Genomic DNA, 24,708 nt, shown 5'->3' with positions numbered 1-24,708 from the left:
TCGATCGTGAGTTGTGAAGGTGTTCGTTGCTGGAGGTCGATTGATGGAAATGGGAGAGTTGCCCCACTCGTGGTTGCCTCACGGTGCCTGAACTCTGTCTCGACGCGTGCTTCGTTGCGCGCGACTTCACCTCCTGAAAGATCCAACCACGGCGTGATGGACGAACTGCCTGTGGAGTTATTGGCACAGATTGTCGACTACTGTGATCATTACTCCCGTAAGCAGTTGCGATGTATCAACAAAAATTTTCACGACCTCGCCACGCCGCTGATATTCGACGAGGTCTATGTCGCGACATTCAAACATAGTCTCGCCAAGTTCACTTCTATAGCTTCATGCCATCTGGCCAAGCATGTAAGGAAGTTGGTGTTCTTCAACGATATGCTGCCGAAGTACACGCAGGTAGGTCAAGTCTTGAAGCTAGACGAAGCAACAGCGAGCGAAGCTTACCATTCCCTCACCGTAGATACAATGGGAAAGAAGCATCTGCAACCGCCCCGACTTCCGATGGTGGCGCGCGAAACGTGCACACAGGTATCCGGATGAACCAAGATTGGGGAATAATTCGGAAGCAATGATCGGTGGGATATTTACTCGTGCCAGAGAGGAATATGACCAAATTCCCCGACACCTGCTCACCAAGCAGGAGTTAAAAGCTGGCTGGCAGGCGTACAGAAGATACTACAGAGAACAGGAATCTTGGACAGACTACCGCGAGTCTTGGAAATTTCAAAGCGCATTTTGCGAGTTGCCGAACGTGCAGGAGGTGCTCGTGGCGAACGCGACGTACAACGACCGCAATTTCAACAGTCGGCCTTTCTGGAGACGCTTTTACAGAGGTACTTACATTGGTCCGGATAGTTGGAAGCGCGGGTACGCAGGTGGCGTGATCGCAGACGAACATCTATTCGAGATCACCGAAAAGGCCACTCTTTGTGTCTACGAAGCGATGGCGCGCCGCCACGAGCAAGGGTCCTCACCTATCGTAAGACTGAAGATACAGCATCTCATGCAAAACGAGTCCACATTGGCGAACAATTGGCGCAAGGGCCGACGGCAGCCAAGAGATCTGAAACGGCACTCTCACCTTCAAGTGCCTCAGCGACTATGGCTTGCAAAGCCTTTCGCCCACTTGACCGACTTTTCGTTGCGTCTCGACTCGAATGAGAGTGTGGACCGCTGCTATATCAGCGAGCAAATTCATCAACTGCTGATCGAGGCACAAGAGCTTAGACGCCTTGTTCTGACCCTGGAGCACCCTAGCGTGGCTGGGATTAGGTCGTTCGACGAGGAAGACCATGAAGCATACAGCGGCGAATTTGAAGGAGAATATGGCGATCCGCATTATAGCGGAGAAGCATGTCTGCTTCATGCGACATCAGTCATATGGCCAAAGATCGAACACCTTGCAATATCTGTTCCTTTTTGCGCAAAGAAATTCATCAGGTTCCTCAAGCTCCACAGCTCAACACTCAGATCCTTGGAGTTTCATCAAGCCCTCGTGTACGATGTTCCGACCCTGCTTGAACAGATTCCGAAGGTGGTGCACCTTGATCACGTATACATCAAGACACTGGTCCATATTGGGACAGAATTGCGGCACCCACAGTATGCTGGTCCCTTCGACAAAGCGTGGTTCCTGGCCGATAGCACCGATTTTGATGCTCCATATGAACAGTCCATGAAGGCGTATCTGCTGGGAAAATCGCCGGCTATGCCAGACTTGCTCGAAGACCATCTTGGCCGATTGTGCCCACAGGACCGTACTGATCGAACCGGCATTGAGCCAGTCAACACCATCTTCTACCCTTCGACGTTTCGCGAGCTGGATTATGTAAAATTAGAGAGTCCTACACCTGAGGATGTATTGCGAGCTGGGACTTCGTTCTCGGTCGATTGACGGTTCCAGCAGCAACTGTTCTGATTCTTGCGCTTGCGCGACCTAGCGTGCACTGCGCACGCTGAGATGAATCAATCTGTCTCGCATCTGCACCAACTATCAACCTTCTGCATAGCCCAGCAGCCGTAGCTGACAACGAGCTCGGCGCAACGAATTGAAGCAAATGATCTCATGAGCATTGACAGTACCAAGAAACACAAGCAAGCTCTGCCCTAAGCCACCTGTTTGCTCTCTCCTGGAAGCGTGCACTGCATGTCCTGAAGGATTCGGCTCGGGTCTCAGATTTCATGCTCCAGACCAAGAGCGGATTGCACTTGATGCGGCTGTGGACCCGAAGCCACAGCCTCAAATGTAGACAGCGAAGTTGGGTGCTAATAACGAGGCAAGGCTCAAAAGGGAGAAAGTCTCGAGCCCGATGTGAACCAAATGGTCTCGAACGAGCTATTATTCGAATATGGCAATGATGCGCGGTTCGCGATCGTGCTGAAAGCTCAGAGGCTGCACATTTGCGTGTATACATATGCCGACAATTGCGAATCGGCACTTCTTTGAGCATCTCAGTCGTGCTGCAGAGTTGACTCTGGCGGGTCAGCCGCTAGTCCTCTGTCCGATGTCTCCAGCCCTTGCTTTCGTGCCATTCTTGCCTAAGCCGGCATTCTTCGTGCCATTGGCCTTCAACATATATCCCACGGATCAGCATTCTCACTTCTTCTTATTCCCCTTCTTCTTATGACTATTCCCATCCCTCCCCTTCGCACCTCTACTCGCCAGATTTCCTCCCAATCTCGTCTTCTGATACTGCCTCACAATACCCTCAACACTACCAATATCATGCTTCGGCTGCCGCATATAATACAACTTTGCCCTTCTCGCCCTCTTCTCTTTCCTCTGCACAATTTCTATCCCTTCAACGTTCGGGCTGTAAACTTTAAACCACATCTCCACTCCCACGCGCGTCAAATGATTGCGGAGTAGGACTGCTGTGTCGATGGGACTGTTGCGTTGTCGGATGTTGAGACATACTCCGGAGAAATCGTCGCCGTTTTTGAGTCGGACGAGGAGGATGTCGCCTGGTGCTACGCGTTCGGCGTTGTCTTTGGAGAAGAGACGTGTGCGGGCGCCTGAGGGATCCAGGGCTGTGAGCTGGTCTTGGGTTATTTGTGCTATGGGGTCTTTGCAGAGTTTAAGGGTTGATCGGGGAGGTGGAATGGTGGGGATTCTGCGGAGGCCATCGTCGAAGCCTGTGAAGCGTGATCAGTTGATGAGAGAGCTCTAGTCCGGACTAAGGAAAGGCTCACGGTTTTGTTTCGTCGCGACCGAGGGTCGGAAGCCCTTTGAAGGAGGCTGTAGGAAGTTCTTAGGCATGAGTGAAGGGTAGATCTCGCGTTCCTTGGGAATTTCCTCCGCGATGGGGGACGTCGCGTATGTTCTGCATCGTTGACGTTCGGCTCGACATTGTCGCAAAGCTTGTTTCAGGCCGGCCAGCGGCCGTACAGGTTGTATTGACGTGGACATGGTGATGGGCTGGATGAAGGTGTTGTCGTGGTTCAATGCTCTCGACTGGGAGAACCTCCGCGGCCAATTCCTTGGCGTCCATCGAGGACGGTGAATCGGTCCCCAATAATCTTGTCCTTGATGACCACATCCTCCGACCTTCGGTATCCAAGCTAGAAACAATTTCGCTGTCAACTCGCTGTTTCCCAGCATCTACCTGGCAGCAATGGCAAGCAGAGCAGTGTGCACAACGGCCTCGAGCACTTTCTCAATGACGACACGAGCCCGACCACGAGACATTCCGAAATGCAGAAGGCAGGCAATACAAAGTAGAGGCTTGCGGACACAGGCATCTAGCAGAGCATCAGCATCGAGCAGATCGTCATGGTCGAATGCATCGAGGCAGCTCACATTTACAGAGTCTTCACAAGCTCGCTGGACGAATCCCATTCAGCGAAACGCATTGGCGCAAACTCAACGTACATTTGCCTCTTCATCTATACGACAGCACGGCGATCTTACACCTCCGAAACCCGGGGAGGAGCGCAAAGTCACATTCATTGACAAGGAAGGGAAAGACTGGACATTCGAGGTGGCAGATGGAGACAATCTGTTAGACATTGCGCAGGCCAACGACTTGGAGATGGAGGGTGCTTGCGGAGGGAGTTGCGCCTGCAGTACATGTCACGTAATAGTGAGGGATGAAGAGATGTTCGATAAGATGGTATGTTGAGGAGATGCGAGACATCGAGTCTTCGGCCAAAAAGCTGTGGCGGACAGAAAGACATGAGCTGACGAGATTACAGGAAGAACCCTCAGACGACGAGAACGACATGTTGGACCTCGCATTCGGCCTGACCGAAACCAGCAGACTCGGCTGCCAAGTCGTAATGAGCAAGGAACTCGATGGCCTGGTGATCAAATTACCTTCCATGACCCGGAATCTGCAAGCCTCAGATTTTGCGGAGAAGAAGTGAAGAAGCACCCACTTTTCAGCCGAGAAGAGCTCAGTCGAGACGAGCGCTGGGCGGCCATCGCTCAAAAACTACCTAATACCATTCGCGACCTTCACAGTATGGGCGTTCAACCGCATTGCATAGCGCGGCGCATGTAAAAATCTTTTTGTACAGAAATGACGCATCGACGACTTTATCGACGACTTTACGGCTCGAAACATAACGGCGAGGTAGATCGCGGCACTCACCTCTCAAACCGCTCTCGATTCCATCACATCTTTTGTCTTTCACGGCTCAGAGCTCATGTCATGAGTCGTGCCGCTTATGTGGTGCTGCTAACGTGGGCCAATGCTGTCATTGAGACTGGACAAGTCGATGACAGCTCGCAGCAGATGCGTCACACCGCACTGCTGACTCGCTTACGCGTCTGGTTAGCCTGTGAGGAGCTAGCTTTCAGTCGCCGAGAAAGCGATGAACATCGATATCTTGGGGAAAACATCAGCGCGAACGTCGTTTGACCTGTCCTCGGGAGATTTCTTCTGGTCAATCTCACCCCTTATCTGTGCCGCAAGATGTCTCTGTTGCGCTTGGAACCCCGCGACAGAGTGAGCACGGGGCCGGATGGAAGAGTCGTAACGTTCGGAAATGTATTAGAACTATTCAGGCCGCTGCTCCCATCTTCTCAAAGGTTCGGAGCAGTACTTACTCCTGGGTATCTAATGATATATGCTGCAAGACGATGCCTTCCAACATCAACTAATCTCATATCTTCGTAACGCCATCCTATCATCGTCCCTTTCAATGCTGCGCTCACTATCTTTACAAGAATTACACATTACGCCATCCCACAAGATAGCGCGAACGGGACAACTATGAGACCGTGCATGGACCCTACATCACGACACATCGCTCATCCGTATCCTTTACAGTGGCTGCGCCTTGCACTCTCCCCGGATGTTGTGAATATGCCGGCGTCTGGTTCTGAATATGACTGGGTCTGCGGCCAATCCTATTCCCACTGTCACGTCGGCCATGACCAGGAACACTATTCACAGTTGTGGAACTTTGCTGTGCATAAGCACTCTGCCGTTGGAGGTGGTCTAGCGTGTTCAGTGGATTGCCTTGCGCTGGTTGCGCAGTCGCTCCTGCAGGCCGGTAAGGTCGATCATGAGAAGACTGCTCGTAGGTTGGCGGTGCATCGGGATCAAAAGCGTCCGCCGGACGATTCACCGCAGGTCTTCCGTGCGGACGGGTAGTGACGGGGATGTTGCCACTACTCTGGCGTGGCGACCTTTGATTCCGGCGCGGAGGAATTTGTGGGGGCCTTTCGTTGTTACTTTCTGACGACAGATATCGTTCGGAAAGCTCGCGCTCTCGTCTTCGTCGTTCCTCGGCTTGTCTCTGCTGATCCTCTTCCTCTTCTTGTAACTGAAGAGCAAGAGCGAGATCATGATCTTCTTGTTCCGAGGCTGAAAGCTGTGTCGAGGAGGTGACACCTAGATCTTGATCTTGCAACGGCTGTGTAGACACATTGGAAGTCGGCCTAGGACCTGGCAATGGCGGCGGCACGTCAGAGTTTGAGGTCTGCACCTGTGGTCGACGATTGTTGTTTCGGCTTTGTACCGTTTCCCAGCCTTCATTGCCGCCACCAGAGTTGCCTTGATTGAGATTCGTGGCATTGCCATGGCTCACACTGCGGAAGTCTCCACTGAAATGTTCAGAAGCAGCGCCATTGACGTCCACGAGGCTTTCCCAAACAATCTCTGCATGCGAGCCGTAGCCCTGGTCTGTTACCAACGTCATGAGGGCGCCATGTCGTGGCTCCTTGTACAGCGTGCTAAAGTGATCGTTGCGGAAAAGGATTGCAATTTGACCTGAGTCTAAGCTTTGGGAAATGCAATCCAGTCCGTGGTCTGTGAGCTGCGTTGGCCAGTTACTGAGAAAGCTTTTGATGGTCGTGATGTCTTCAAGCAATTGCTGCTCCTGAAAGCTAAGTCCTTCCGTCTGCTGCTTGTGCTCCAATTCTGCCTGGGCAAACTGGATATTTTGAGCGTCTTCGAATGTCTTAGCGTTGCGATCAAAGGCATAGTATACTGGAGACTCTCGCGCCGGGATCCAGCCATGAATGAGAGGAATGTTGAAAGTTGAGTAGAGACGCATCTCTCTCGTCTCTTCGAAACTGCCAGGCTTGCTTTGTGCTCTCTCCAGAGGGTGTATGCCGTTCATTGCTTTTGGATGCCCATCGAACGAGCCCCTCGGCGTTTGCACTGGTGTAACGAAACGTGGGTTCACATTCATGCCAGTGTGCAAGGCCAGGAGGAATGCATATAGCTCACTGACATCCGGTAGGCTGTGGGCAGTGTCCCCTCGTCGGCCTGACATGAGCTCGTCGAAGACTGCATCCAGCAACAGGCCAAGTGACACTTGTTCGCGGGTTCGGAGCGTCTCGACGAGAGGCGTGTCCATGTCAAGCGGAGTCGATAGCACGAGCGCATTGACGAGAGCCAGTAGCGGGCACGGACCGTTCTCGTTCTGTGTCAGTATTGGGGAAGAACGCATCTTATCTCGGTCCTGCCAGTTGATGTGCTTGATTTGATAATGCTCATTGCGTTTTCTCTCCTGGGTGCGAGGTGTTTCAGGTACAGTGAATGGTGCAGACGACGATGAGGGGACCGGTATATCTGTAGATATAGGTGGAGGTTGCTGGGTTGGAGGCGGCTGGGCATGATCGATCAAAGGTCCGGCGGGTGCTGGTGGCTGTCCTGGTGGTGGCCCCGGAGGAGGTGCGTATTCCGGTGCCCGCTCTTCACTTTGCAAGGGCAGTGCAGGAGACTGAACTGGAGATGGTGCATCAGGCAGAGCAATTGGGATGTTGCCATGCTCGATCGAGCTCTGTGGTAATGGCTCTTTCGGCGGCGGAGGTGGGGAAGGCGTCTTGCTCTCGGCCCACGGATTGGTGACGGGAAGGTTGCTGGCCGGTTGCGATACGGGAGCGAATGGAGGTTGACCTTTTTGAGGAACGACCATTTCCTCTGCTGTCTCGTAGGAAGGTGTTGCCAAGGCATCGCTGCCAAGAGAGAGGTGCGCAAGCTCCTCAGCGGGCGTCCGTACAGTGGGCAACTCAGTCGGTGGAGCGGGAGGTGCTTGCGTCGGCGGAGGAGGTGGCTTTTGCGAGGCTTGTTCCCATATGGGCTGACTGGGGAGTACGTTTTCGGTACTCTTTTGTGCCCCGTTTTGCATCAGTCCATTCTGCTTATTATAGGGATTGTTCGATTCGAGTGCCCATGGGTTTGCGTGTGCCTCGTCATCATATTTCTGATTCTCATTCCGAACACCCACAGCACCGTTCACAGGTCCCGGCCGCAGGATGGAGGGCAGCTCACTTTCGTTCCTGGCGTGGCCCTTGATATCCTGATTGCTAGGAGTGATCCTCAAAGGTTTGGGGATTTCGACGAAGCCATCGGGAGATTCGATGTCCCTATCGGTATCGTCTGAGTCCCATGTACCGTGCGAACTAACATCGGAGTCTCTCCTCTTCTTCTCACGTGCAGCGTTCATGTCGATTAGATCGAAGGCAGGCGAGGTGTTCAAGTCTGGGCTGTAGACACTGCTGGCTGTCTGTGGGTCTCCTCCCTCTTTCGTAGGCGTCGTCGGGTAGGGCACGGCTGTGCCATTCGGAGGATTCGTGGTCGCCGCATTTGCTTGAGTGGTGTCGACCGTAGGGGCGACTGGTTTCCTGCTCACCATGTCGGCTTGTCGGAGCTCGCTGTCAAGGAAAGTGGAAAGCAGGCAGGCTGGCGCTCTGCGGGGTGTGGATGTCCTGCGTGATCAGAGCGTGCACCGCTCACGAGGGCCAGGGTGGCATGTGAGGGAGCGGAACCGGGCTGGAAATCGTTCTGCAATCGTTACAGATGCTTCGGACGCGGACTGCTCTTAGATGTGAGGATAACTAGGCTGCCGTGAACATGGTTTAGTTGGACGATCAGCGATCAACGTCAGAGTTGTGGCTGAGCTCCTGTGGCTGCGCGGGCCGGATAATCCAACAACCGACCCGTCTAAATTTTTGGCAAGCGAGCCTCGACTCAATCGCAAAGACATAAAACACACAACAACAATATGGCTGCACCACTCCGCATTCTGCTGATCGGCAATGGCGGCCGTGAGCATACTCTCGCGTGGAAGCTCTCGCAGAGTCCTCGCGTAGAGGAGATCCATATTGTGCCTGGCAACGGAGGAACAGCTGGGTAGGTGAAAGGTCAATGCCTGCCTCGATCGCTTACTCTTTCGTTTGCTCACGTTGTCCAGCGTACCAAAATGCAAGAACATCACAAGTGTTTCTTCTGAAGTCTTCTCCCAGCTCGTCGCTCACGCAAAGGAGCACAATCTGAATTTCCTTGTGCCTGGCCCCGAAGCTCCACTTGTTGCTGGCATAGTGGACTATTTCGCCCAACATGCCCCGCATATCAAAGCGTTTGGTCCATCGCTGGCTGCTGCACGAATGGAAGGCAGCAAGACCTTCAGCAAGGATTTCATGAAGAAGCACAACATTCCAACAGCAAGATACGAGAACTTTGATGACTACGAAAAAGCCAAGAAGCATCTCGATCAGATCGACTACGAAGTTGTGATCAAAGCCGATGGACTGGCTGCCGGCAAGGGCGTCATCATCCCACAGACCAAGCAAGAAGCGCAGACAGCGCTGAGAGAAATTATGGTCGATCACGAATTTGGCAGTGCAGGTAACAGTGTCGTGATCGAAGAATTCTTGACAGGAGACGAGATTAGCATTCTGTCGTTGAGCGACGGAACATCAATTCTCAGCCTACCTCCCGCACAAGATCACAAGCGAATAGGAGATGGCGACACTGGCCCTAACACCGGCGGTATGGGCACTTATGCGCCTACGCCTGTCGCAACGAAGGAAGTGCTCGCGGAGATTGAGAAGACCGTCTTGCAGCCAACGATCGATGGCATGAAGGCCGATGGCATGACTTTCGTGGGATGTCTGTTCACTGGCTTCATGCTCACACCGAAGGGCCCACGAGTGTTGGAGTACAATGTTCGATTTGGTGATCCAGAGACTCAGTCATGCTTGGCTCTACTCAAGTCAGACCTTGCCGAGCTCATGCTCGCCGCCACGAATGGCACGCTCTCTTCTCGGTCGATCGATATCGCAACTCTGAGTGCATGCACTGTTGTGGTAGCAGCTGGTGGGTATCCCGGTAGCTACCCCAAGGGCACCCCGATGCAAGTTGAGAAAGTGAACGAGGCTGATGGCAACTTCGTCTTCCATGCTGGAACTGGCGTCAAGGACGGCCAGCTGGTGACCACTGGAGGGCGAGTCATTGCGGCTACATCAACAGGGAACACACTGCGTGAGGCAGTTGACAAAGCCTACCAGGGCGTGCAGAGCATCAAATTTGAGGGGATGCAGTTCCGAAAAGATATCGCGCATCGTGCATTGCGGTAGATCTGGACGTGGTTCGAGTCTGATGACCACGATCAATACAAATGATACCACAGAAGCTGCCTGCAGCGATAGCATTTATTGCTCGTCGATGAGACATTGCTTTGACTAATGGCTCCGTCTTCGCTGCAACACTGTACAAACATAAATGGGCATAACCCGGGAATAATTTCTGACCCCAGCACAAGCCTCACAATCCCAGCTAGCGTGTTCGCTTGTGGGGTGCATCCGAGGTGAAGCTTGGGAGCTCTGGCCATTGACGTCTGCTTCTAACTTCCATACTTCGATTTCTTTTGCTTCTCCCTCTACCATCACACTCACTACACACCATGGCGTCGTATTCAAGAACACTGCGAGCCTCATGGCTTCGCAACACTCAGTTACAATCGCGATCATGGACACGCTACAACTCCTCCTTCGCCCACCTCCAACAAGATCTGCCCAAACGAGCCATTCAACCCACATTCGAAGATCTCTCACCACAATCAAGTTATCGCCTCGACATGACCCTCGCCGACTTCCTCCCCAAAACAAACCCGCCCCCAGTCCTCCCTCCAACCCAACTCGCCAAAGAACTACCAATACCCCACCATCTCCTCTACTTCGAACCCTCCAAACGCCAATCCGACATGCTCCCCGACGGCACCAACCCCGACCAAAGCCCCGGCCAGCCCTTCGAACGCCGCATGTGGGCCGGCGGCCGCGTCCTCTACAACCAAAACAACCCCCTCCTCCTCGACGGCTCCCGCGGCGTCTGTCAAGAATTCATCCGCCGCGTCGACATCAAAGGCACCGAAGGCCAAGAAAAAATCTTCGTCGCAATCGAACGTCGTCTCGCAAAAGCTAGCCCAGACGAAGTTTCCCGCCTCGGAGCAGCGATGACTGACACAAAAGCAAAAGAAGACCTCAACCACCGCGTCCGCCAACGTCTCTGGCGCGACAGCGAAGAAGATTTCGGCGAATGCTCCATCCTCGAAACAAGAAACATAGTCTTCATGCGAGGCAGGACAACGGAACAAGCTAAAGCTGATGCATCAAAAAAACACGGAAAGATCTTAAAACCCGAACACAAACCAGATTACACCCACACCATCCTCCCCGACCCAAAACTCCTCTTCCGCTTCAGCGCCTTAACATTCAACGCCCACGCCATCCACTTAGACCCGGAATACTCTCGAGATATCGAAGGCCATCGAAATCTATTATTCCACGGACCAATGAGTTTTACTTTTCTGGTGACGTTATTACAGCAGAAATTAGCGCAAGAGGGGAATGAAGTGATTAAATCGGTCGAGTATAGGAATGTTGCACCGTTGTATTGTAATGAAGAAGTGAAATTCGCGGGGAAGAAATTGGATAGTGGGAAGTGGGAGATTTGGGCGGAGACGCCGGAGGGAGGGATTGCGGTGAAGGGGAAAGTTGTGACGGAGAAGGGGAATGTGGATAAGAGTGAGTTGGGGAGGTGAGATGAGGAGGAAGAAGTGGAGTGGTTGATGAGGAATGAGGATGTGTATAGTTTGAGGGCGAAAGGATGAAAGTTGAAAAGGAAGTGATACAGCATGTACAGCAGCGTACAGGATGATCAATGATGATACATGAAGAATGATCTAAACAATTCAAACAACCCGCCGCCTAGCCGTTTGCATCTTGACATGCATTGAGAGATACGAATCTCTTCCATCATGCTGTGCTTAGAACGCTGCAACCGCATTATACAACCACCTCTTCATAACACCGGCAATCATAACAATACACGCAAACATGCTCAGGCCGTCAGTACCGCACTCTTGGCTTCATCCTCATCTCATATCCCCAACTTCTCCTTCGGCACAAAGTTAAACGCCGTACTCACAAGTGCCAATATGCTGCTGACAACAATCAAAGCCCAATCCACCATCTTCTGCCTCGTCGTCAATTCCTTCCCAAACAGCTTCAGGTGGAATGCACAGGGCAGAATCAAACAGATCGTGAAGCAAGCAATCGCACCAAGTAAGCTCATGATCGTGTCGAACTGCGGAATCAAGATCGCCAGCAGAACGAAAGAAACCACGCATAAGATCCTCACAGCGATTTTCATAATTCCACGGGTGAGACCCGAACAGCCATGCGTGACTTGTCCGTCGCCCATACTCCGTGCATCAAGACCGAGGAAGAGTTCGAGGGTCGAGACTATAGGCCGGGCGTTCAGTGGAACTTTGGTGAGAGGGATGATGGCCACGCAGATGACGATGAAGACGGAGAAGAATGCTGGGTAGCCGGAATCCATTTCGAGTATGTTGCGCGTGATTTCGTCCTTGACATCGTCGCCGAACATGAGGAGGCCTACCACGGCCATCAGGAGGTCGAGGCCGAAGGTGAAGATGTAGGTGATGTTGACGCCTCGGCGATATTTGTATGGATGTCTCATGTCGCGGTAAATGTTGGGAAAGACACTGTGGCCACCCCACGGCGACATTAGGATTCCGAAGGCGATTGGCAGGCTGCCCCAGTTCGCTGGGAAGAGGTACGTTGATGCGGGTTGTCGTAGAGAGCCTGGAGTGTCCGGCTTGATGAGGCCATCGATCAAGACAGCAAGGACAATGCCAAAGCAGGAAAGAATTCCGAGAATGCTGGTGAAAGACAGCAGGCGGAGAGGGAGGAAGCTCAGTGGAACGAGGATAACTCCGCAGGCGATCTTCCATTCTGTGAGGCCCAGGCCGTCTACTGGAATCAAAGCATCGAGCGAGTCGGCAAAGAGCACGACTAGCGCAACGCATGCAGCCACGAGCTCGAGTGAGAACAGAATCGACGTGCCGATTCGGGCCCACGGCCCAAACGAGACGTATGCAAGGTCGGCAAAGGTGATCAGACTGTTATCGATATCTGCGCACTTGGCGAGTAACTTGGCAGTATAACATGTCGAAGCACCTGCGAAGCCGAAGAAGATGAGACCCGGAATCCAGCCAGCGTACTTCATCGCCAGAGGAAGTGCGAGCAAGCCAACCCCAATGAGCACGTTCACACTATTGAAGATGGTCTGAGGTAGGGTAGACTGGCCTACGATGACCTGCACGACCTTGCCATCGTCCTCTTGGACTTTCTTGACCATCAATGGCTCCCGTTCCTTATCCGGCATCATTGATCCTCTCAATTGCTGTTGGCGGAAAAGACGACCTGCATGTCGCATGGAAGACTCGTTGACGCGTGACGAGAGTGAGCCCCAGGTGCTGCCATAGCTGCCACCAAAGGGCGAGGCCAGTTGTGGCTCGATCATGAAGATGCTGTCGTCTGCTGGAGTGCGCGAATTGATCTTTTGCAGAAGTGGCTGGTCTTCGGTTGCAGCTGTCGTTGAACCTCTTGTAGTCTTGGACAGTGTCCGATTCAGCTCTGCCGTGGGCGTTCGGTCGTCCATCCCATCATCGATGGCATCGTCCACAGCTCCTCCATCCCGCTGTTCGAGCTGCTGTCGGAGCAGTGATCGGTGGTAGTGTGGGGCGGTTGGTGTTGTATCAGACTCTTCCTCGTCTCCATCGTCTTCATCGTCCCTCGCGTACACGAAGCTCTGCCGCACCGGAGTGACTTCGTGAAAGCCGACTGCACGCTGCCATGACCGCGCGAAATTGCCGATGGAGTTCACTCCGCCTGCCTGTGTGATGGCATCGACTGCCATACCAATGGACGACCGCCGCCGCCGCACATGGTGTCCATCGCTGTCGTACGCTGAGGGGATGTGGCTGCCATTGGAAGCGGCGTGGTGGTGCTCCTCGGCCGACTCGTCGAACTGCACTCTGCTCACGGTAGAATCTGCCGAGCCAGCTCGTCCGCGTTCATACGCCTGCCAGCTGGAGGGCAGCTGGCCTCGCTGTGCGGGCATCGCGTCTGTGATCGCAGGAGTCTTCCGCACCTACGCCCAGCGGAAGTTAGCAGTAGGAGCCCGGGGAGGGGGAAGAGCTGTTGAAGCTCTCTTGTATCACGCCCAATGGCTGTGGCGCGGGTGGGCAATGGGAAATTTCAGGCGGGATCCTCACTGCGCACCACGCTGGGATGATAAAGTAATTGGAAGTGGAGAAGAGGGCTGCGTGTGTAGATTAGTAGGCGGTCGCGGCGCCATGGGCTTATCTTCAGAGCTAGTCACGATGCCTGGCAGATACAAAGCGTGCGGTATCGACGAACAACCTGGAACAGCCGCCGTCCATCGTGTGAGGCTCACGAGCGGCGGGTAGTGTCGGCCTGCGCGCAAGATTGGCTGCTTTAGAGCGGACCTGGCGAACTTTATGTTTTGCACAAAGAAGCGGTATGGAAAGGACGTGTCTCGCCATGGTCACACAGGTCAGCTGGTGCATTTCTGCTGGCCGTGTGACAGTCGCTGGTCGTTGAGATGTCCTTCCCTGCAGCGAAGTGCAACTAATGGCCTTCCGTAACATCAGCTTACCGTCGGCCCTCCAACTTCTTCCGGCCGAATTGTGGGGACGCGAATCTCTGGGCGGGCGGCGAGCGCAGGGAGTGTGTGACGTTGTGCCCATTTTGTCCCCAACGACACAATCGCTGCCCATTTTCTGCCCGGTCCCAAGACGTCCGCTTGCTAAGTGTCAGGCAGCGCTCCCATCCTCCCTTTTCCTTCCACCCCTCGCGCGCTCGAGTCATCGCGCCTCCGGACGAGTGCAGTGCACAGCAGCATTTTGAGAGGGCCCTCGAGAGGTGAGTTGTCAGCTTCGCGCGCGGTCATGTGCTTTCTGCAGCTGCCCGCCGTGCCCGCAATTTCTTCCACGTCCACACTTTCTTGCTCCAGCTTCACCCCACTAACCACTTCTCCCAGGAGCGACGTTGCTGCGCTCACCCACCCGCCGCCATGTCCGCCAACGATCCCAAGGCCGGCGAGGCCGAGAAGAACATTGAGATGTGGAAGGTCAAGAAATTGATCAAACGTCTGGAACAGGCTCGTGGCAATGGCACAAGCATGATCAGCTTGATCATTCCGCCCAAGGACCAGGTCTCGCGAGCGGCAAAGATGTTGGCTGAAGAATTCGGAACTGCTTCCAACATCAAGTCGCGTGTCAACCGATTGTCCGTCCTGTCCGCCATCACATCGACACAGCAGCGTCTAAAGCTGTACTCGAAAGTGCCGCCGAACGGCTTGGTGGTGTACTGTGGTGAAATCATCACGGCCGAAGGAAAAGAGCGAAAGATCAACATCGATTTCGAGCCTTTCAAGCCCATCAACACTTCGCTATACCTGTGTGACAACAAGTTCCACACCGAGGCACTGAGCGAGCTGCTCGAGTCCGATCAGAAGTTTGGCTTCATCATCATGGACGGAAACGGAGCATTGTTTGGAACACTGGCGGGCAACACAAGAGATATCGTCCACAAATTCTCCGTCGATCTACCCAAGAAGCACGGCCGTGGAGGACAGTCCGCCCTGCGTTTCGCGCGTCTGCGTGAGGAGAAGCGTCACAACTATGTCCGAAAGGTCGCCGAATTGGCTGTGCAAAACTTCATCACCAACGACAAGGTCAACGTGGCCGGTATCGTCCTTGCTGGATCTGCTGATTTCAAGAACGACTTGAACCAGTCCGACCTGTTCGACCAGCGTCTCCAGGCCAAGGTCATCAAGGTCGTCGATGTCTCGTACGGTGGCGAAAACGGATTCAACCAGGCCATCGAACTGGCTGCTGATACGCTCTCCAACGTCAAGTTCATCCAGGAGAAGAAGCTCATCAACCAATACTTCGACCAAATCAGCCAAGATACTGGCAAGGTCTGCTACGGTATTGGCGATACTCTCAAGGCTCTGGAAGCTGGTGCTGCTGAGACTTTGATCGTATTCGAGAACTTGGAGTTGACCCGCTGGACGCTCAAGAGCAGCGAGGGATCCGAGGTAATCCTGCACACTTCCAAGGAGCAGGAGAAGGACCGCTCCAACTTCATGGACAAGGACACTGGCCAGGAGATGGAAGTCGTCGATCAAATGCCTTTCTTGGAGTGGCTCGCTGAGAAGTACCGCGATTTCGGTGCTCAGCTGGAATTTGTTTCCGATCGTTCTTCCGAGGGCAACCAGTTCGTGCGCGGATTCGGTGGAATTGGCGCCATCCTGCGCTACGCCCTCAACTTTGAGCAACTCAATGCCGATGATGACGAAGACGAGTTCTACGATGATTGACCCATACACGACCTCGCAGAAGGCGAGGAGTCACGAACCGCAATGGTCAAGTCAAATGGCGTGACGCTCGCCACGCAGCCAGAGGAGGCTGCAGCTGCTACTGCTCCGGCGGCATCAAAAGGAGCAGAACCCAAACCATCATTCGCGCAGAAAGTGCTGGCTAAGCAGGCTGCTACGGCGAATAAGCACTTCGGGCACCGACCACAGGTAAGCCATCGATCTCACCCCGACGCTGCCGACTATGGCTGACTCTTCTAGACTTCCACGCCACTGCGATCAAGCATAACAGCTTAAATCAAAGCAGGTGGAGACGACACGAGTTCATGGCGGTTGACGGAGCCAAATTAGCGCTTTCCACGAACCGTAACGATTGATTGGAAGTGAAATAGCCATGGCATTCGCTACAATGTGTATCTTGGTCCGGTTTCGTGGAGTCCAGATTGTTGTTGCAGTTTTAGATCGTCGAACTCAATACATTCCTTGCCGTACGGATTCCTGTGTCTTTTGAAGCAGGCTCGAGGGAGGGCAAAAGCTTTCTTGGCGCTGCATCTGCACCTCGAAACTGCGTTCCGCAACCACCTATGCAGCTCTCGAAACGTTTGACACTTCCCTTGCATCTTCCATATAGCTCTGATTAGCCGTCATGTAGTCAATAAGGACGCAGTCGTGAAGGTCTTCACTCTTGCGCGTTGTGATTGGCCATTTCTCTTCTTGTCACTGCTCTTCGAACTTTCTCCAGCTTCCACTTCGTCAATAGCAATTTTTACACTGCGACCCTCGACATCACGTACACTTCGCTTGCGCCGCGCTATCCTGGTCCAACAGTGCCAGACCGAACGCCGATTTTGTCTTTGCCCCCTGCCTATCAGGCTATACCGCACCGCCGCCATCGCTGGTCCCTATTTCAAGCAAAACCGCCGCATACGAAGGACAATTGCCAAGCCGAGTCGCGTCCCCTGCCATTGCAATTGTCATTGCCGAGTATTAGTGCATTGGAGTCTGTCTGGTCGCTTCTCCAGGCTATAGCGCGCCGTCGTCGTCACAGATTTGAACTCAAGGACAGTGCAGTGACTCAGATACATCCCCCAAAAAAATCTCTACCTACCAAAACTACCTCGCCTTACCGGCCGACGTCAGCGCCAGCGCGGCTCTTGATATTCTTGCGAATAACTTTTTGAGCCGTAGCGGACCATCACCAGTACTGGAATCGACTTTAGCAAGGCTACTATCATCAGAATTTGGGCTTATACAGATCGTTGTCCGACGCTATCTTGCTCCAGGAACGTTCGCTGGGCAGGTCATCCCCGCTGTTGAAGAACTGCTCGTCAGCCGACCATCTCGTCAACCAACCATCTCGCCATTTCAACACATCTAAGGCATCATGTCAGAGGCACAGAAGCCAGCTGTGGCTTTCCTCGGCCCCGAGACTTCATATACTCATCAGGTATGTTGCTCTCAGCACCATGGCCAGCCAAATACCTCACCTCATTGTTCAAAGGTTGACTAATGCCTCTAAGGCTGCTCTTTCGGTCTTTCCGAAGGACAAGTATGATCTTCAATGGCAACACTCCATCAAAGAAGTCTTCGACCTGATCCAGAATGAGAAGGTCCGCTACGGTGTCGTGCCATTCGAAAATTCTACCAATGGCTCTGTCGTCTGGACGCTCGACCTCTTTGTCAACGCACAGAACCTGCATCCAGATATCTTAGTCGAAGGAGAAGTCTACCTTCCGGTCCATCACTGCTTACTGGGGCACTCTGCTCCTGCAGATGACGATGGCAACAACAGCCCCTCCCATCCTAGTGTCCGGAAGCTCAAAGATTCGGGCATCCTCCCTCCAGATTCTGGCGCCATCACTCCCACTCAGTCCACTCCAAACCCACAAAAGCCAAGAGTCAAACCACTCTCTAGTCTCGCCCACATCAAGAAAGTCTACTCCCATCCGCAAGCCTGGGGTCAGTGCAAACTCTTTCTAGATACATACCTGAAAGGCATTGAGAAGCAAGACTGCGGCAGTACAAGCCGCGGCGCTGAGCTCGTAGCTGCCGACGAGACTGGCACCAGCGCGGCCATTGGCAGCCGCTTCACCGGTGAGGTCTATGGTCTCGACTTCCTCGCCGAGAATATACAAGACGCAGAGGGAAACACAACTCGCTTCTTGGTCCTCCGTAATACCCAGGACGTTCCCATCTCCCCCGCCCCTGCATCAACCGATTCTGAAGATCAAGAGTCACAGAGATACAAGACGTTAGTCACTTTCACTGTAAACCACGGCGAACCAGGTGCTCTTGCAGATTGCTTGGCTGTTTTCAAGAAGTTTGGCCTTAATCTCACTAGTATCAACAGCCGGCCAAGCACGGAGAGCGCTTGGCACTATGTCTTCTTTGTCGAGTGCGTGGGGAGGAAACTTCCTGAAGGCGGTAAGGTGAACAAGGCCCTCGAGGAGCTAGGGTCGGTCGCAAAGGAGTGGAGGTGGCTAGGGAGTTTTGAGAATAAGTTGGTGTGAGTAGGATAGACTTGGCAAAAAAAAATATTGTGAAGGTTGTTTGGATGCTGCGTTGCTCTGTTGGCACGTGCTTTTCGATGGTCCAGCCCGCAGAGGTGTTGCTGATGTGAAATATAGATTTGAATGATCACTGCTCGTCTCTTCGCTACGCACTCGATCCTAGCCACAAGAGGTGCCTCAGCACCAAACATGCAACCCATGAGATTCGCAGAAACATAATCGACACACAACGATGACGTGCGAGTTAAGTCCCTTACTCGCTACCGCGCAGAGCAGTCAAGCAAGCAGCAGGCCAGACGAGCATTGCACAGCTTTTAGCAAAAAGACGAGCTACGAATTGCTTAAAAAGAACGCACCAGAGTTCATTCGAACCCCTGACCTGCAGCGAACTTTGCGCGCCAAAACAGCAAAACGACAAGTCGACGATCCTGTTTATGGGGATCTGCCGGAACTAAAGTCGGTGATGAGTCGCCAACTTGTCTGAGTAAGCGTGATTGCTAGCAACACATGTAAACACCGCCGCCGATTAAATGTTTGCCCGCAGGTGAAGACAAAAGACCTTTGGCGATCGCAGTACGTTAGTCACGCCTCGAGTTCATTTGAAAGTGCGAAGCTTAGAGGAACAAAAGGTAAAAAGGGAGGGAACGAGAATGCATGTACTCTACGAGATTTGAGTGCCGGTGGAGTGTTCGAGTCGCTTCAATGTCAGGAGGCTTACAGAGCTCACGGAGCTTACACTCGTGTGGAACAGCGATAGAACACAATCAGAGAAGGAATGAAACAAGTGATTTCACAGACGAGGCAAAGCGACTTCGTGAACAAGACCGTGAATCTCCTACTTATCTGCAGATCCATGGAGGCATTGGGCAGCCTGGACTTATTGGCGTCTGGCATACAGTACCCACGGCAGAGGGTATGAGCATCAACGGTACGAATTCTGTCGGTACAGCACTTGGCTAAGGCCACGAGCCTGCCAGCCTCCATGCCCAGGGCCAGGTTGCGTCTTGATCTATCACAAGAGGTAAGTGATACAAGGAGCTACACAAAGAGCACCCGAGTTCTTTGTGCGTGTTAGCGCAGAACAAAGGTAGAGCAAGGCTATCTGCCGCTCGCTCTCGGGGTATGTCTGTGCCACATGCCAGCGCTAAGATCGATGTGAGACGTATCATGAAAATTGGAGTTATGTGTTCGACCAGCGAAATTTGTTTTTGTATTTTGAAAAAGAAGTGCACAAGTCTAGCAAGTGTTAGTCGGTATGATGGTACAGCTCAGTTGGCATCTTGCTGCTCAACCTAAGCACCATCCCCATGTGCCTACTAACCATCGAGACTTGCGGATACTATCGCCCTTCTCATTCCCTATCGTGCCATCCCATTTCATCCTCATGAATATCCAGCCCAGTAATTTCGTTCACGAATCTGAGCTGCTCCCTTTTCTCAGCAAGAACAAAATACTCGTCCATAATATTGCCAAGAAGGTAGCGAATACCATGCTCTCCGGCCCTCAGATTGACAAGCCGCATGTCCTTCTGCTTCAAGAGGTCTTTATACTCATTGGCGATACGACTTTTGTTCTCCAGATCAATGTTGTTCTCCCTCTCTGCTTTGTGAATCTCATCGAGCTTCGCTGCGATAGAAATTTCAAGCCGCTCTTCGAGTTCCGCTTTGTTCGTCTTGTAGAACGTGTACTGGCGGCGAAGGAAGATGAGGAGTATCTCGCGCCGATCAATCGTGTTCGCAGGAATTCGATCCCAGGTGGCATCGGCATCGTCGTGGGTGGAGAAACGTGGGCACTTTGCCCACCAGTGGGAATCGCTGTGGCGGGCGCGTTCACCACATAGCCAGCAAAAGCTGGTTCGGCAGTGTCCGCAGATCATAGAGTTGCAACCGTCAATACGGGTTGCTACTGCTTGACAGCCCTGGTTTGGACAGCGCTGCCATGTCCTACCCTTCTCGTTAGCGGGCAATTCTTGTCCTCTTTCAGTGTTGCAGCGATGTTCGGAATCGACGCATTCTTGGCCGCAATCGACACAGGTCCATGCTTGACATGGCCTACAAAAAACTTTAGTTGGCTCAGTACCCTCTGGCCGAGCTTGTCTAACGTCGCCGAGGAATCTCCCGCAAGTCTGGCCATGTGGTCGAGCTGCGCAGAATAGGCGAAAGAGTCGAGGAGTCCTGTGCATTATTTCGGAGGCTCGGAAAGCGGTGACTACATCGGCAGGGAGCAGATGCTCGAATGAGTCCACATTGAGAATTGCATTGCCTAGTACAACCGGATAACTGGTAGGATCGTTGATTGCGAGTTTGAAGGCTCTCTCCAAGCATGGCACGCATACTTGGGCTTCTGGGATATCAGTCAGTTCAATTTCATCATCCAAGCAGATGAGACACTTCGGGGGCTCTGCCTGCGTTTGAGCGTCCATCTTGTAGAATCGAGGGCGGGTCAGGTGCGAGTGAGCTGTCAGGAGGGTCGGTATCGTCGGAAATTTGGTTGTTGAAGCAAAATACAGGGCGTAACGGCAATTTATTAGCTGACGAGAGCTAGTACAGAGGTCGACAATGCATTCATGTCTGATCAAAGGGTAAAAGAGAGTTGCAACCTCCGGCTTCGTTTAAGGTAGAAAACAAAGGCACAATGCATTCAAGCTCAAAGCCAGGTAGTGGCCATTGCCGTGATGTTCCTGTATTCGTGTGCAATAGTCATGAGGCACAGAGCCGGATTGCTGGACTGCATTTCTCCGAGCGTAATGACTTCCTCTGCAGCCTTCAGTCGAGCCGACGTCAATGACCTGCGAAACGGTAAGGCCTAAGTGCAAGCCAGCCGCTTGACAATCAGTGATGGACAATGCTACACGCACAAGCGTGGTCAGAAGTCCATGTGTATGTACCAACCCAAAATGCCACCATACCTTCACAACCTGTCGAAAGACAGGCTCAAGAATAGCCGAAACATTTGGTCAAATAGATCGTGTGATATGAATTGGAATTGCTTTGCCTCCATTGACAAACGAGTCTCCCATGGACAAGGATAGACGACGTATACTGAGGAGGGTGTCATGCTTTGCATGTCGACGGAGACAACGGACTGAGAATTGCTGTGACGTGGTGAACGGCGTAAAAAGGGTCCGCCGTTGACCTAAGGAAAAAAGAAGCTCAGTATTCGATCGAAAAATCACCTTACTGCTACACTCATTAGCGCCTCATGGCGCCTTGTCATGTACCTGGACGCCTTCCTCCTCAAACTCCATTTGCCCGAACAAAATCTTGACCTTCCACTGGGTATACTCGACTCACAACTCTCTCAAAGACATGTCTACCACACACATCTGAACTCTTGCCGGGCTCACTAAGCCTCTGCCTTCTTACTCTTCTTCTGTTCGACCTTGAGCAACAAAGCGCGGTTGATATGTGGTAGGACACCTCCGAAAGCGATCGTGGCGCGGATAAGCGTGTCGAGTTCTTCGTCACCTCGAATGGCAAGCTGAAGGTGGCGCGGGGTGATACGCTTCACCTTGAGATCCTTCGCGGCGTTTCCAGCGAGTTCGAGGACTTCGGCGGTGAGGTACTCGAGGACGGCGGTGACATAAACGGCGGCCTTAGCTCCAACACGCATCTTGTTCTGGGTTTGCGACTTCAAGAAACGCTTGACACGTCCACATGGGAACTGGGTGGGGTAGAGCAGTCAGCAATGGTCGCGGTGACGCGTCATGAGGCCAGTGTGCTGTGGATCGGACGGGCGCGGTCTCGTTGCGTGTTTTGCTGGTGGTGCAGTATGACTGTGCCTCGAGAAATGCTTTGCGACGCGCCCGCCTGACCCAAGTTTGCTGCCTCGCCTGTCGAGCAACAGGCACGAAATACACACCTGCAGACCGGCCTTGGCCGAGTGCGACTTCTGCGACTTGCCGCTGTTATCGCCGCCAGCCTTGCCGCCCGTCTTGCCTCCAGTCTTGCCTGCACAGCTGTCAGATGCGCCCGAAGGTCGAGTCTCGGCGGGATGTAGGTACCCTTTCCGCCTGCCATTGCGTCGCGTGTGTATGTGGGGTGGTAGAATGTGTGGTGAATCTGTTGCGCGTATCGAAGCGGAGTGTGGGCGATGTTGTTGTGGGCGGAATGCTCGAAAATGAGGAGGCTGATGGGTTGTTGTGTCCGGGACGAAGCTGCAGTCAGTCGCGTCCAACGACCTTCCAGACTGGATTTGCGGGCATTTCGTTTTCGGTAAAGCGCGGAACAACAACTTTCGCGCCTATCCAGCGCACGGACGTGATATCGGTGGGCAGACGGTCAGGTGCTCGTTTGGTCGCAAATGGATGCGGGAGCCTGCGATTTGATCAGTAGTCACAGCCGCAGTGCGCTATGTGCTTGTTCGACAGCAGATGCGGTACGGTGGTTGAACACCGTTTGTCGCTGTCGCTGCCTGCGTGTTTGGCATGCAGCAGTAGAGGCTCCGATTGGGAGCTCTGGAGGCAGCAAGATGGGCAGTAAGAAAAGGTGAAGGGGTCACTTTCCACTGCAATGAGTGAGAAGAATGGTACACTTGCCTGCAAGACGGACACCGAACCGTTTGAAAGGCGGTTTCTGAGCATGCTGGAGCGGCTCTCGGCTCAGGATTGTCTTGTGTCTCTGTTTTGCGTTAGCTAAAGATGTCCAAGTAAGTGTATTCTGCTCTGCAAGCTTGCCTGAACGCGAGCTACCAACTTTGAGGAGTCGCTCGGTGGCATTTGTAATACCTGCTACGCTCTTAGTCCGAGCCATAAGGCCTGGAGGCTATATGGCTGGGCGCGGCGAGTGAGGCTCAAGGCTCTGATACTGGCTGCGATAGGTCGAGCCACGGCGCTTCAATACACTTGAATGCTGAGAAAGGCATAGATGATATGCATGTCTTCTGATTCAATGGCTTTTGAGCGTGGAAATGACAAGTGTTGATGGGGTTCCTTCATGTCTAGAGCAGAGCATCTTCTCGTGCGGTGGTCTTCCAAAGCCCGGGGCCGAAAGCGGTTTAGCGCCATCCGGCAACGTCGCTCCTGATACTCTGGGCAGTCCGACTTCACTCACACGAATCCAATGCTGCCTTTCGTAAGATCCTGTGCCCCACCGTCCATCTCTGCCCCAAGCATGAGTATCGCCGAAGAGCACACACATCTCCCTGCCTCCACAGCTGGTCCCATGGCTACACACGAGACGCAATACAGCCCAATCAGCGAAGTAGTCTCCTCGTTGGCAACAAGGGCCACCATGTATCACTTCACACGTGGCTCTGATTTTCAATCTTTTCTGCAAGAATTCAACAAGCGAGTCGATGAGCTCAATCAATTTCCTTGTCCCTTGTATCTGGACGAAAACTGGAAAAGTCTGCATTTCGTCAACGCACTCAGCGGTGTTGATTACTTCCGCCCTTGGATAGGGCTGATGAGCCGACTTCATGCTGTCGCGGGCTGTGGAAACGGCCCTCCAATCTCATTTGACTCATTGGCTAAGCAAGCTGAGGAGTGGAATGCTAGTCAAACTGGCGAGAAAGCTGCTGTGGGCTGCAACCAAGACCGCAGGTCAGACGCCGGCCATCAATGAAGGGTCAGTCAGGCTCATCACCAGCGAGGCAAGAAGTCAGTATCGGCTCTGTTGACGCAATGTGTCTGTGGCCTGACCATGAGAAAATAATACGAACGGCAAATGCATGAAGCAGAACAAAAATGTGCACATCGTGGATCCAAAAACAAGATTAGAAGAGCCTATGAGGCACCCACAATGCGACATTATTCCCGCAATTCCTCTGCTCCAATGGAACCGGCGGCATGTCAGAATTCACCAACTCTGGATATCGATCAAAGCGATCCCAAAGATGAGAGCAACACCACCAAAAAATTGGCTTTATGATTGGCTGGGCGACTCTCTTTGCAGGTTGATCTGCCTCTTTGGATCTGTCGAAAAGCTGTGCAAGTTCTGGACACCAGTGCTGGCTGGCTCATCTAAGTCACATTTCTGATCTCCAGCCATCTCTCCGCCGATTGTCCAAGCACGATTCTTCTTCTATCCCGCCTAAGATGACCTTTCCCCATCTCCTCGAGAATGCTATTTGTCGACCTGTGCAAGCTTCGCGACGATTGCGAGCTTCTGACATGCCAGACGAGAAGTAATTCCTGGCGGCGAGGATCGCGCAGCAAGCGGTCAATGACATCTGCTACCGACATGTCCGGGAGTCGAAGGAAGCTGGTAACTCTGCGAGATTTGTCGACGAGTTTTACGCGTTCA

The 24,708-nt window shown here is 53.0% G+C and overlaps 12 protein-coding genes across 12 annotated transcripts; 7 read left to right on the top strand and 5 right to left on the bottom strand.

The window, feature by feature from the left end:
- Positions 1-156: 156 nt before the first annotated feature.
- On the top strand, positions 157-1,900 carry CKM354_001104000 (uncharacterized protein; the record flags this gene model as incomplete). The annotated part of the gene is made up of 2 exons (XM_044806517.1): positions 157-402; positions 467-1,900. 2 exons carry the CDS (start codon positions 157-159, stop codon positions 1,898-1,900), a joined length of 1,680 nt encoding a protein of 559 aa, XP_044662452.1.
- A 702-nt stretch (positions 1,901-2,602) lies between these two features.
- CKM354_001103900 (uncharacterized protein) lies at positions 2,603-3,415 on the bottom strand (the record flags this gene model as incomplete). Its single annotated transcript, XM_044806516.1, has 2 exons — positions 2,603-3,141; positions 3,199-3,415. 2 exons carry the CDS (start codon positions 3,413-3,415, stop codon positions 2,603-2,605), a joined length of 756 nt encoding a protein of 251 aa, XP_044662451.1.
- A 205-nt stretch (positions 3,416-3,620) lies between these two features.
- On the top strand, positions 3,621-4,371 carry CKM354_001103800 (adrenodoxin; the record flags this gene model as incomplete). The annotated part of the gene is made up of 2 exons (XM_044806515.1): positions 3,621-4,118; positions 4,201-4,371. 2 exons carry the CDS (start codon positions 3,621-3,623, stop codon positions 4,369-4,371), a joined length of 669 nt encoding a protein of 222 aa, XP_044662450.1.
- Positions 4,372-5,241: 870 nt separating this feature from the next.
- CKM354_001103700 (uncharacterized protein) lies at positions 5,242-8,097 on the bottom strand (the record flags this gene model as incomplete). The annotated part of the gene is made up of 1 exon (XM_044806514.1): positions 5,242-8,097. The coding sequence occupies one exon, from the start codon at positions 8,095-8,097 to the stop codon at positions 5,242-5,244; it is 2,856 nt and encodes a 951-aa protein (XP_044662449.1).
- A 369-nt stretch (positions 8,098-8,466) lies between these two features.
- Positions 8,467-9,820, top strand: CKM354_001103600 (bifunctional aminoimidazole ribotide synthase/glycinamide ribotide synthase; the record flags this gene model as incomplete). Its single annotated transcript, XM_044806513.1, has 2 exons — positions 8,467-8,594; positions 8,656-9,820. 2 exons carry the CDS (start codon positions 8,467-8,469, stop codon positions 9,818-9,820), a joined length of 1,293 nt encoding a protein of 430 aa, XP_044662448.1.
- Positions 9,821-10,146: 326 nt separating this feature from the next.
- On the top strand, positions 10,147-11,283 carry CKM354_001103500 (uncharacterized protein; the record flags this gene model as incomplete). Its single annotated transcript, XM_044806512.1, has 1 exon — positions 10,147-11,283. One exon carries the CDS (start codon positions 10,147-10,149, stop codon positions 11,281-11,283), a length of 1,137 nt encoding a protein of 378 aa, XP_044662447.1.
- Positions 11,284-11,621: 338 nt separating this feature from the next.
- On the bottom strand, positions 11,622-13,670 carry CKM354_001103400 (uncharacterized protein; the record flags this gene model as incomplete). Its single annotated transcript, XM_044806511.1, has 1 exon — positions 11,622-13,670. The coding sequence occupies one exon, from the start codon at positions 13,668-13,670 to the stop codon at positions 11,622-11,624; it is 2,049 nt and encodes a 682-aa protein (XP_044662446.1).
- Positions 13,671-14,645: 975 nt separating this feature from the next.
- Positions 14,646-15,956, top strand: CKM354_001103300 (uncharacterized protein; the record flags this gene model as incomplete). The annotated part of the gene is made up of 1 exon (XM_044806510.1): positions 14,646-15,956. The coding sequence occupies one exon, from the start codon at positions 14,646-14,648 to the stop codon at positions 15,954-15,956; it is 1,311 nt and encodes a 436-aa protein (XP_044662445.1).
- Positions 15,957-15,998: 42 nt separating this feature from the next.
- CKM354_001103200 (uncharacterized protein) lies at positions 15,999-16,250 on the top strand (the record flags this gene model as incomplete). Its single annotated transcript, XM_044806509.1, has 2 exons — positions 15,999-16,163; positions 16,215-16,250. 2 exons carry the CDS (start codon positions 15,999-16,001, stop codon positions 16,248-16,250), a joined length of 201 nt encoding a protein of 66 aa, XP_044662444.1.
- A 1,087-nt stretch (positions 16,251-17,337) lies between these two features.
- CKM354_001103100 (prephenate dehydratase PHA2) lies at positions 17,338-18,463 on the top strand (the record flags this gene model as incomplete). The annotated part of the gene is made up of 2 exons (XM_044806508.1): positions 17,338-17,400; positions 17,474-18,463. The coding sequence occupies 2 exons, from the start codon at positions 17,338-17,340 to the stop codon at positions 18,461-18,463; spliced, it is 1,053 nt and encodes a 350-aa protein (XP_044662443.1).
- A 1,351-nt stretch (positions 18,464-19,814) lies between these two features.
- CKM354_001103000 (uncharacterized protein) lies at positions 19,815-20,885 on the bottom strand (the record flags this gene model as incomplete). The annotated part of the gene is made up of 1 exon (XM_044806507.1): positions 19,815-20,885. One exon carries the CDS (start codon positions 20,883-20,885, stop codon positions 19,815-19,817), a length of 1,071 nt encoding a protein of 356 aa, XP_044662442.1.
- Positions 20,886-21,808: 923 nt separating this feature from the next.
- On the bottom strand, positions 21,809-22,482 carry CKM354_001102900 (histone H2AZ; the record flags this gene model as incomplete). The annotated part of the gene is made up of 3 exons (XM_044806506.1): positions 21,809-22,126; positions 22,325-22,413; positions 22,467-22,482. 3 exons carry the CDS (start codon positions 22,480-22,482, stop codon positions 21,809-21,811), a joined length of 423 nt encoding a protein of 140 aa, XP_044662441.1.
- Between the last annotated feature and the right edge of the window lie 2,226 nt (positions 22,483-24,708).

Source organism: Cercospora kikuchii, assembly GCF_019650295.1.
Source record: "Cercospora kikuchii DNA, contig_00007, whole genome shotgun sequence".
NCBI lineage: Eukaryota > Fungi > Ascomycota > Dothideomycetes > Mycosphaerellales > Mycosphaerellaceae > Cercospora > Cercospora kikuchii.
Note: the sequence above shows the minus strand (reverse complement) of the source record. Positions and strands in the feature narration are given on the sequence as shown.